Raw genomic sequence first — 12,051 nt, 5'->3', positions numbered from 1 at the left:
ATGCTATATGTAGAAAACCCTAAAGACTCCACACAAAACTAGAGCTGATAAAAGAATTTGGCAAGGTTGTAGGATACAAGATTAACATACAGAAATAAGTTGCATTTCTTTAACAATGAAATAGCAGGGAAAGAAAGAAACCCTTTTAAAATCATATCCAAAACAATAAGGTACTTAGGAATAACTCTGACCAAGGAAGTGAAAGACTTATACATGGAAACCTACAAAACCTTGATTAAGGAAATTAAAGATGACTTCAAAGAAATGAAAAGATAGCCCATGCTCTTGGATTGGAAGAATCAGTATTAAAATGGTCATATTGCCCAAGGCAATCTACAGATTTAATGCGATCTCTATCAAATTACCCAAGACAGTTTTCACAGAACTAGAACAAATAATCTTAAAATTTATATGGAATCACAAAAGATCCAGAATTGCCAAAGCAATACTGAAGAAAAAGAATGAAGGTAGAGAAATAACCCTCCCAGACTTCAGTAATCAAAGCTACAGTAATCAAAACAGTGTGATGTGGGCACAAAAACAGACATACGGATCAGAATAGAGAGCCCAGAAATAAACCCAGACAATCAATTGATCTTTGACAAAGGAGGCAAGAATATGGAGAAAAGACAGTCTCTTCAACAAATGGTGTAGGGAAAGCTGGATATCTGCATGTAAATCAATGAAGTTAGAACACTCCCTCACACCAGACACAAAAATAAACTCAAAATGGCTTAAAGACTTACACATAAACCTCCTAGAACAGAACATAGGCAAAACATTCCCAACACAAATCTCAGCAATGTTCCCCTAGGGCAGTCTACCAGGCAATAGAAATAAAAGCAAAAGTAGACAAATGGGATCTAATTAAACTTGGAAGTTTTTGCACAGCAAAGGAAAGCATAAGTAAAATGAAAATACAACCTACGGACTGGGAAAACGTATCTGCAAACGATGTGACTGACAAGGGCTTAATTTCCAGAATATACAAACAGCTCATACAAGTCAATAACAAAAAACAATCCAATCAAAAAATGGGCAGAAGACCTAAAAAAACATTTCTCCAATGAAGACATACAAATGGCCGATAGGCACATGAAAAAATGCCCCATATCACTAATTAATCCAAGAAATGCAAGATCAATACTACAATGAGGAATCACCTCACACGGGTCAGAATAGCCATCATTAAAAAGTCCACAAATTATAAATGCTGCAGAGGGTGTGGAGACAAGGGATCCCTCCTACACTGCTGGTGGGAGTGTAGTTTGGTGCAGGCATTATGGAAAACAGTATGGAGACTCCTCAAAAAAAAAAAAAAAACAAACAAAACCAACTAAAAATAGACTTACCATATAACCCAGCAATCCCCCTTCTGGGCAAATATCTGGAGGAAACTCTAATTTGAAAAGATACATGCACCCTAATGTTCATAGCAGCACTATTTACAATAGCTGAGACATGGAAAAAACCTAAATGTCCATTGACAGATGACTGGATATAAAGAAGTTGTGAAGTTGGAATACACAATGGAATAATACTCAGCCATAAAAAAGAATAAAGTAATGCCATTTGCAGCAACAGGGATGGACCTGAAGATCATCATACTATGCTCATCATCATTCTGGTGAAGTAAACCATAAAGAAAGAAAAATACTGTATGATATCACTTATATGTGGAACCTAAAAAAAAAAAAAACCATGAACTTATTCACAGAACAGAGACAGACTCAGAGACATTGAAAACAATCATGGTTATCAGGGTAAAAAGGGAGTGGAGAGGAATAAATTGGGATTTATTGGGATTTAAGTTTGGGATTTGTAGATGCTAAGTACTATATATAAAATAAACAAGGTCCTACTGTATAGCACAGGGAACTATATTCAACATCTTGTAGTAACCTATAATGAAAAAGAATATGAAAAGGAATATATATATATATATGTATAACTGAATCACTATGCTGTACCCAGAAATTAACACACCATTGTAAATGACTATACTTCAATTAAAAAAAACACTGAGAGGAATCACATCAGATATGAGACACCACAAATTTAAAAAAACAAAAGGAAATGTACAAAGGCTCTCAGCTAGCAAGGGGCTGGAGCGGGGGCAGTAAGACTAAGTGATGGGGAGACGCAGGGCTTGCTCTCCCAGCGTTGGAAGTGGCTGATGCCTGAGGTGATGAGGGGTCTCTCAGCCTCATTTGAGACCATGTCAGACTCAGATTTGAGGCCTCGGTTGCAGTTTTTGGCTAACAAGCCAGCGTCCTGGGCTTGGGCCAGGTGCAGCTTCTAGCTTCTCAAATTGCTTCTTAAATATCATGGAAAAGGCCAGGGAAGCAAAGCCACACTAGCAAGTCTTTGCTCCATTTTCTCGTGAAGAAGATACAAAGACGCCAGTTCAGTTAGGGACAGTGCTGGGTGTACACTCCTCACAAGCAGGGCTGCCCGTCTCCATGAGTTGGGAGATGGGCTTTGGTCCTGGCTTGACGGGAAGTGTTACTCCCTGCTCTGAAATGGAAGAGAAGGAGCAAAGGACATTTGTGATGAAAATGCTGTTTATAGTAGACAGGGGGAGGGGAGGGTATAGCTCAGTGGCAGAGCTCATGCTTAGCGTGCATGGGGTCCTGGGTTCAATCCCCAGTACCTCCATTAAATAAATAAATACCTAATTACCTTCCCCCAGAAAATAAACAGGAGAGAGTGTATTGAGCCTGGAAGTCACAGATGAGATGGGCCCCTGTCCAAGGGGTTCTCCTTGGAGAGTCAGAGGAGAAAGAACATTCCAGACCTGGGACAAATGAGATAACCAATGGGGGTAGGACAGGCTGAGTGTGCCATGTTGATGGGGTCACAGGGGATGTTCTAGACCCACCAAAGGGTGTGTGTGGGTGGAAGAGATTGGAAGGACTGCCGAGTCCAATTACAGAGCACCCTGAAGGTCAGGCAGGGGGTCTAGACACGAGGGGCAGAATTCCAGGCCATCGGAGAGCTCCAAGCGGGAGCAGAGGCAGTGCCTGTGAGGCAGGTGGGGTCAACCAGAGACTGTGGGAGGCTGTGGCCAGAATGGGCTGCACTTGATCAGATCGGATGTCCATCACTTTCTTGTGAAATTCTGCCTGCTCTTGCTCCTGGTAACTGTCAGGTCCTGTCCCTGTTTCCCTGCCCATATGTCCTGTAAGTACTTCCTGTCCTTCCCCTAGCTAACTGAAAGTATTTATCAGGGGCAAGAATACAATATTATCAAAGGCAAAGAAACACCTTGTGGTTATCTGGCCTTTATATCATCCTCAACATCAAGCAAAGCCCTCTATGTGGCTGAAATAAAAATTACCCAAATATATTGTGCTATATAAATGCAAAATAGTGGTTTTCCATTTCTTACTTACTCTGGGAGAGGCAGGCTGGAGAAAACCAATGCAGCAGCCAGTTCTAGGATCTGCATCCAGTGGTAGCTTTGGGTTTTTATTCTCCACTTGAGAGAAGATGGATGTGATTGGTAAGGTGATGAATGAGCAAGAGCTGTGGAGGCAGGATCGCAGCATCAGCTGTCAGCATCAACCATCGGGTATCTGGCTCCCCAAGCTGCCTCTGTCAGCAAAGCAGTCTAAGAAGGTGACTAAATATCAGGGCCGGGACTCCGGGTGGTTCTCTCTGCCTGCCCTCCCTGAAGTGAACTTCAGCTTTCTGGAAAGCCCCCTGGGGGCGGGCCCAGGGCAGGCAGCACATGTGGAACCCCGCACCTGTACTGGGTGATGCTGCTCCTGCAGGTTCTTCCCACCAGCCTGTTTTCCTGGGGAGGCCCCTGGGTTCTCAGGGTTTGAGGGGTGGCCTAGAGCACATCACAAAGGTCTGCAACTCTTTCTACGCCCCAGGTGTCAATACTTACCTGTTTATCTGGCCCGAGGGACAGGAATCCACCCATCAGGCATGGACCTGGGCACTCGGGGAGCAGGTGAAGCCTGTCCTGCAGCACGTCTTGCTGATGAAACACCTTTAGCGTGAAGACTGTGGAGCACCCACTTCCCTCCATCAGGGGCTGCCTCTGTCCAACAAGACCTGTCCTCGGCCAGATGCTGGGCTCTCAGGGTGGACACCGTCTTCTGCACTTTTCTTCTTTCTGCACCAGGGGCCAGCTGGGGCCTGGCAGGGAGGGCACGGTGGATGCAGAAAGAGGGCACCAACCAAGGGGCTGGCAGAGCACCCCTTCCGCTGGTGAGAGAGGCTGCTGGGGGCCCCTCTGCTCAAGGCCTATCCAGAGCCCGAGCCCCACTTCCCCCGTTCACCCCCCTGCCGACAGGTGCTCCAGCTGCCCTTCTGTGTACACCTCTCAGGCCATCGCGTCGGTGCAGAGCTGGCTTGGGTGCCGGGGGCCTTTCTACTCCAGCCCTGAGAGAGGAGGCTCTCCGCGATCTGTGCAAGATCGCGCCCTAGCACAGGTGATGGATCCCCGCTGTCACCCAGGCAGGCTGAGGAGCCGGTTCCTTGCTCCCTGGCCTCTTTCATGCCACTCCCCACACTCGAGTGACACTGGAGCAGCCATGAGGCTGCAGCCTCTCATTTCACCCCCAGGAGGGCAGGCCCCGGCGGAGAGTGAGGCCCCCGGTTCCCGGCACCCCTCCTCCCTCTGAGAGGAGCCTGAGACTCAGTTCGCAGAACAAAAGATGACATGTTGCCGAGCACTTTTAAGGACCTGTATTTCGGTTCTTCACAAGCGTACAATTTGCCAAAACAACAATCTGTGGCTCAGCGGCTTTTCGAAGCGTCTATTTCGCTCAGCAGGAAAGGCCGGGCTTCTGGGGGCGTCAGGCGCCCCGGGCCGAGGGGCTGGAGACCCCGGGAAGGTCCCGGGTGGGCGAGGAGGCAGGCTGAGGGCTGGGCTCCCCATGGGCTCTGGCTGTGGCCTGGGCGGGCAGGGAGGGAGGCGGCCGGGGACGAGAACAGCCTTCCCCCCGGGCTTCGGAAGTCCCCCTCGTCCCCTCGGTGCCAGCGGGCCGCGCTCCCTCCGCGGGCGGTGGGGTGGCGGGCCGGTCGGTCTCAGGTCGGCTGCAGGGGCGCGGCGGCGGCGCAGCCCACCTTGTTGTTGAAGAGGCGCGAGAGGCTGCGCTTGGGGGTGCCGGGGCGAGGCGGCGGGGAGCGCGGGAGGCCGCGCACGCCCCAGAGGCGCAGGGTGCCATCGTGCGAGGCGGTGTAGAGCACCTGGCCGTGCACCTGCGGGCGCGGGGCGTGGGGCGGGCGCTGGAGGGCGCGCCCCGCCGTCCCCCCACCCCAGCACGGGCCCCGCTCTGCCTCCGGCCGGCGCCGGCCGGAGCATCGGCGTGAACTGCGATTACCGAGGCCGACGGATGGGGAAGTCTCAGCCAAGGGGTTCTCGGCCCCGGGGTAGGCTCTGCTGCGTACCTCCCACTTCCCCTCCGAGGCGGACGCAACCGGGCTGGCCCTCGCTCCGGTAAACAGACACGGGGCCCGGGAGAGGGCGGGAGCGCCTACCTGGATGCAGTTGATGATGAAGGCGTGGCCGCGGAACACCCTCCGCAGCGCTCCGGACTGGGCGTCGAAGGCGCGCGCGCGGGCGTCCCCGCTGCCCGTGAACACTGTGAACACATGGCGCCACTGGGCCTCCCGCCCCGAGAGCCCTCGGCCTTGCCCGGGAAGCTGCAGGGCGTTGGGGCATAGGCGGGCAGGGCAGGGTGAGTTCTGGGAGCCCTCTCCGGGACCTGTCGGCCCGTCTCACAGGGATGTCGTAAGGCAAATGGAGAAGAGCAGAAACCCCTTGGAAGGAAGGAGGCGGCACTTTCATTATCTTGTACGTTCCTGGGTGTTCAGGGTGATGACTGGGGGCCGGCGGCCAGGCCTTCTGAGGTCTGCATCCCACTTTGCCGGACTGCGGCTGCCCCACCCACCTTGGGCTTCAGGTCAGCCCGCCCTGCCCTTCCAGGTGTTCTTCCTGAGTACCACCTGGGCCCAGGTTCCCACTCTCAGGCCATTTGGTGGAAGCCTTTGGTGAAGCCTGGCTTCTCTGTTGGATGTTTCCAGCAGCTCTGAAGCCCCTGCCTCCAGGGGTCACCACCCCACCCTTCTGCCATCTGAGTGGCCTTTTGGGGCAAAGACCAACCAGAAAACTCACTCCTCCCCGTCTTCAGTAATGAGCTTGACCCTGCTCCTGACCCCCTGGGGTTGACTAGCGTGCCCCCACCCAACCTATCCCGGGGGAAGCCCCCAAATTCTGCCTCCCTTAGGCTTTTTCCTACATTATAACAATCCAAGAGTTCTCAAACTGCAGTAGGCATCAGAATCACGGGGTGGGGCGCTTTTAAAGACACAGATGGCTGGGCCTGCCTGAGTTTCTGATTTAAGGAGGTCTGGGGTGGAACCAGAAAACCTACATGTCCAGCCAGTTCCAAGTGATGCTGATGCTCATGGTCAGGACCACACTGAGAACACTGGCCAGAGGAGCTCCCTCGTTGACTTATTGTCTTAGCCTGGGTTCTCCCGGAAGCCAACCCTGACACTAGAATTTGAGTGCAAACAATTCATCTGGCAGGGCTTTCTCAGAAGTAGGGAGGGAAACAGGAAGGAAGGACTCCCATACAGGTGTGTTAGCCAGCAGGTGACTGACTGCTGAGGGCCCTTGGGAGAAGGTACAGCCCATGTCTGAGTTGTCCCTGCCGGGTGGCGGGAAACAAGGATGCTGGGCTACTTATCCATCATCTCCTAGCCCTCCTCTGACCTGCCTCACAGGAAAACACCCTTGGGCAGAGGACCTGCAGGAAGAAGTGCCCTTGAGCATGGTACCCACAGCATCCACTACAGCCATGCAGCAGCCAGAGTGAGCCACAGTAAGCACTCCCTTGGGGCCTCCTGGTCTTTGGGGGTCTATTCTTTACCCAATTCCTGTGTCACCTGCCTATTCCCAGGCTTTCTGCTAAAGCTACTAGTGAATGTGGCCCTGGAGAGGAAGTTTCCTTTCCGGAGCTCTTCAGCTCCTCTCCTGCATTCCCCTCCAGCAACGCAGTGTAGCTGCTGGGCATCCCAATCTTTAAAGGGGCCTACCAACTAGGAGACAGAACCTTTTGCCCTCCCTTCCTCTTCTTCCTGCCTGCCTGAAACATGACATGATGGTTGGAGCTCCAGCAGCTATCTTAAACCATGAGGCCCCCTTAAAGATAGGAGATTTGTACTAAGGATGATGAAGCAAAGTAAATAAAGAAATCTGGGTGCCTGACAACTCTGTGGAGCAATCCATTCCAGCCTAGACTGCCAGCCTCTGAATTTCTTCTACCTGAGAGAAAAATAAACAACATCTCATTTAAACCCCTGTTATCTGGGTTTTCTCTTATCTGTATGCAAACCTACTGCCAAGTGATGCCAAACCCACATGGCCCTCAAGTCTGGGTTTAGTGTCACTGTTTAACTTGAGAACTTGAATGTGTCCTTGAGATGTGCTCTTGCCACTCAGGCCTCTGGACATGCAGGTCTCTGCACATCCTAGTGGGGTAAAGGTGGGGAGGAGTCCCTACACCCTCATTTGGATCTTTTTTGTAAATAACGCTGGAGGAACAAATGTTTGTGCACGAAGGAGGAATGGGCGCTGACCAACTTGAATGGCAGTTGAGGTCACCGAGGGATGAATAGAGTAAGAAGAAGCAGACAGGCTCTGAACAAAAGCGGCCATGCTGAGGAGTGAGGACTGAGAGGGGGTCGGAGGGCGGGGTTATGAGGCAGGGGGCGGGGTCACTTACAGGTACCCGCGTGGTACTTGAGGGCGCTCACGCTGTGTCCGTGGGCCGCGAAGGTGCGCACGCGCTCCCCGGTGTCTGCTAGCCAGCACTTGACCGTCCTGTCGGCGCTGCCTGAGTACACGTGCCGGTTCACCAGCTGGGGGAGGAGGATGGAGGGTCAGCACCGCACACTTGTGCCGTGGGCTGCAGGGGGGCGTTTCAGCAGCCCCTCCAAACCTCTGTGTAAGGGGGGGGGAGGGAACATGTAGGTCTCAGCAGAGAAACTGTGGAGGAGCCAGAAATGACCCTGCCTGTGAGTCCCACCTGACTGCCCACTCCAGCACCCAAGATCACGCTGCTCCTGCCTTCTCTGCAGGGCAGTGTGGGGTCAGGTGGGCACACAGGCCGTCAGGCAGATCTGGCTTTAGAGCCTGGCTGGCTCTTGGACCTTGGCCAAATAACTGACTCCGCTCTCAGCTGCTTCACCTGCAGATACGGATCCTGCCAGCCCCTCCCTTCCTTGGGGGGCTCAGACCCAACCATACAGCACTCATCACCCTAGAAGCAAGGACCAGAAAATGTTGGCTGGCATTGCTGTTACATCTGCCACGTGTCTCTCTTTAGCAGTTTCCTACTGAAGAACAGCTTGGCCGCTGGGAAGGTCAATGTGAATCCACCTGTGGCCACGGCTGTTCCCTGGTGGTGTCCCAGCCGAGAAAAGGGCTCCTGCTTTCACACTGGACTTCTGCTTGGGGAAAGGCAGACAGGAGGGAGAAAGGTCTAGAAGTAACCTGACCAGCCAGTGTATGTGAGGTCGACCTGTGCTAAGACAGGAGCTGGATACCCAGGGGCCATCTCTGGGGTCCTGCCCCCCTGCCCCTGGAGACAGGTTCCCCGACTTCCCACTAGCCCCAGCCAGCTGGAGCAGCATTCACAGGAGGTGAATGGTGTCACAGGAGGTAAGGAAAGGGCCCAGGAGGCAAGGGAAGGGCCTGGGGAGGCTCACTCCCAGGAGCACCCTTTGCCAAGAAGAGGGTACTAACCCTAGGGAAGCCCAAAGACTATTGAAATAATCCTGCAACTTTCCCTAGACAGAACACCATGCAGCCCTGAGAGTTCCCAGCCAGCACAGCACCTTTGGTTACTGAGAACACGGATGAGAACCAAAGGCTGGCAAGGTGGGGTCCTCGGCTGCAGGTGTCTAGCTGAAGGCACCAGGCGTCCTCCCATGTTGCAGGGCCCAGGAAGATGAGGGCTGGCTACGAGCCTAGGAGACAGTCATCCCTGGCACTGACACATCTTGTGTTCTAGCTCAAGCACACATGGCCCATCTCAGCCACTTTCCACTCTAGTTCCCACAGCTGACTCTGTTTCCCCAGATTATTCCCAGTTACAATCCCGGAGAACAGGACTCAGACTGGCCCAGCATATCTTTCTAGCTCGGCCACAGCACAGGTCAAACGTGGCCTTGGGCCAATGCTATGGCAGAGGGGTGTAATCTTGGAGAACATGTCTGGCCTCCTGGAGGCAGAGGCTGCAGATGATCCCCTGTGGACCGAGTGGGAGGCAGGCATGGCCTGCGTCTCTTAGGCCCCACCCTACAGCCCTAATGGGTTTACGATGGGCCCAGCCAATGGAGCCTGGCGGTCCTCTCCCCAGGACAGGGATGCGTGTGATGTCCGCACACCCAAGGGCTCCAGCAGGGTCCAGAACATCACCTAGTCCTCTCGCCATCTGCACCAACCTCAGGAGCTTGGTTCTGGGCCACTGATGAAGGTGGGGGCACCTGCTTCACACTCTCGCTCACCCTCAGCTTTGGGGCCCTTTCAGCCCTCTGCCTGGAGCCTCGATGTGTCCCCACTTCCCCAGGCTCACCTGTGCCCTCACTGTCTCCTAAGAAGCCTGGGTGGACTCTGGCCTCCCCACATTTCTTACAAGTCCTCTCAGCCCAGAAAGTGCCTCCTTGCTGATGCCCCCTTATCCTTGTGCTGCCCTAGCACTGTGTCTGCATCCTCCCCTCAGGCCCATCATTGCTGGCTCCAGTGTTTCCTGGCTGTCCCCCCCACCAGCACCAACTGTCACTCCCAGAGGCAGCCCCAGGCCTCCAGTGGCCTCACTTTCCAAACTACCCCCTGAGACTCCCGGGCCTATAATAAGGAAGCCAGTAAGTACAGCGTAGGAGATTGAGAACCCGGTGGAACGCCTGCTCGGCCCCATGAAGGAGGCACTGAGCATCCACAGCGACCAAGGCAAAGGGAGGAGGGCCCCTCTCACAGCGGGTGTCCTGGCAATGCAGGCCCGGCACACCGTGCTGAGAAATCACCAAGCAGCGCACTTTCCAAGTACAAATCCTGAGCCTAGGGGCGGAGAAAACGCCCAGGCGTGTTGTCCTTGGCTGGCTGAGGCCTCACTGCTCCCTCTGGCTGGTCTCCTAACAGGACACAAGGAGGCCAGAGAGGCTCAGGGCAGATGGACACAGCGAGTCACAAAGGCCGGGCCCCTGCGGGGCTCCCAGCAGCCAAGGCAGCTCCGAGGGGACCAGGCTCATGGACCATCTCCCTGCCACGGGAGCCACCCAAGCAGAGGGTGGATGAGGCAGGCAGGCCGAGGCCCCAGGGGTGCCGGCCTCGCCCTCCCCTCAGCTCACAGCAGGCCATGTGCCAGGGCAGCGGGCGAGAAGCGGGGGGGGGGGGGGCGCCAGCCTATGAGCACGGCCAGGCGCCCAACGTCCCGCCTCCTGTTGGAAGAGGCTCCCAACTTCAGCATGGAGTGGGCCCCGTCACACCTTTAAAGCGGCAGGTTAAAAGCACAGGTGACATGTTCAGTCCTGGGTTCAAACTCTGTCTGTGCCCCTCACCAGTTGTGAGACCCTGGGCACGGTGCTTACCCGCTCCGAGCCTCCGTCTTCTTTTGTGCAAAATGAGAAAAACAATCTCCCTTGGAGGTGGCAAGGAGAATAAATTTGATAAGGCACACAGCCTACTCTTACCCGGGAGCTAGTAATCAGCCCTAAAAGGCAACAGCAATCTGCCCCAGCCCCCCTGGTTCAGCAGGACAGTGCTTTTGCTGGAAAAGTCCAGAACATCCAAACAATGCCACCTACGGGCGGGTGTGGGCCCCGCACCTCGGGCTGCCCATGCCTGGCCGGGCCTTTCCTGCCCCGCTCTGGCTGTATTTGAAAGGTTTATTTCTTCAAAGAGATATGAAGTAAGCATGACACAATGTTTGTATTTCATTTCGAAAGTGAGTGCAGTGGAGTCTGCTTTACTGTTTGCTACACTTTATGTTTGAAATGTTTCATAACTAAAATTTTTTTAAAAACACAAACGTAAAGAAACGAAGGGACAGGAAAGAGCCTCCACCTTCTCTTTTTTCACCAGGACCACCTGTTGAGCCCAGATCCTGGGAGCTCCTCTGAAGAGAAGCAGGGGAGGGAGCAGCCCCCCTCGGTGGTCAGCTTGACCTTGAGTTTGTTACTTAGAAGTGAGCCCTTGCCTCTGATCTGGTCCATCTTCTCCACAGGAGGCCTGTGCCCTCCTGGTTCTACCCCAACCAGGCTTCTGGAACCCTCTGGAGTTGGCGAGCTCGACCCTGGATACACATCCCACAATGAAGGGAGAAGGCAGAGGCCCCCCAGGGCTTGGCCGGTCTCTTGGGCCTTGCCTCTGCTCTCAGAAGGTTCAGTGTGGGTGCAGGACCGCAAGGAGGCAGGAGGATGCTGCAGTGGGTACCTCATCCCCCGGGGCTGTGGTTCGGAGGCAGGACATAGGAGGTTGTATTGCTCTGTAAGTTTCCTCTGTTCTCTCCAACCTCTGAAAAGGAAGCCCACAAGTTGATCTTAACACATAGAGGGGCCTGCCTGGTTCCCACGGAGAGTGCCAACACTACAGCTTCACGGAACAGGCTCCCTGGGGATCCCAGGAGATGCCTCCCACGCATCCCAACAGGAAACCGCAGACGACTGCCTCAGCTCTCCATCTGCAAGCAGGAGTGCTTCCTCCCCAGAACACTGCTGGAGGCCAGGCCGCAGGGCTCACAAAACCATCTCGGGGGCCCAGGATGCTCCCAGGCTTTCCAGACACCCGGGAACCCTGTCTGTCTCTGCAGGGTGTCTGGGAAGGAAGCCTGCCCCTCGCCGCACTGGGAGGGTCAGGATTCTGTAAGGTCCCCAAGAAGAGATCATTTTCATGTCTCAGGTGGCTCAACCTGCATGTGGACATGCAGGGAGGGGACAGAGGAAGGCAACAGTTGTGAACTGAGGGTCACTGCCTGCTTGGAGAAGGGTAGGTGAGCGAGGGGTGTCCCTGACTCTGCGCTGTGCTTC

At 54.0% G+C, this 12,051-nt stretch overlaps 1 protein-coding gene across 11 annotated transcripts in view; it reads right to left on the bottom strand.

Moving 5' to 3' along the window:
* WDR86 (WD repeat domain 86) overlaps window positions 1–12,051 on the bottom strand; it is a 36,321-nt gene that overhangs the window by 8,778 nt on the left and 15,492 nt on the right. For 3 of the 11 annotated variants that reach the window (XM_032483094.1, XM_032483095.1, XM_032483093.1), the window contains exons 5-8: window positions 11,459–11,539; window positions 7,749–7,884; window positions 5,497–5,778; window positions 4,156–5,217 (exon numbers count right to left, since the gene is read on the bottom strand). In XM_032483094.1, coding sequence (XP_032338985.1) covers window positions 4,715–5,217; window positions 5,497–5,778; window positions 7,749–7,884; window positions 11,459–11,539 — 1,002 coding nt within the window. In that variant the 3' untranslated portion in view covers window positions 4,156–4,714. The other 8 variants (XR_004321224.1, XR_004321225.1, XM_032483100.1 and 5 more) reach the window with 8 other exon arrangements.

Source organism: Camelus ferus, chromosome 7, assembly GCF_009834535.1.
Source record: "Camelus ferus isolate YT-003-E chromosome 7, BCGSAC_Cfer_1.0, whole genome shotgun sequence".
Taxonomy (NCBI): Eukaryota; Metazoa; Chordata; class Mammalia; order Artiodactyla; family Camelidae; genus Camelus; species Camelus ferus.
The sequence above is the reverse complement of the archived record's forward strand: the minus strand, read 5'-3'. Positions and strand labels throughout refer to the sequence as shown.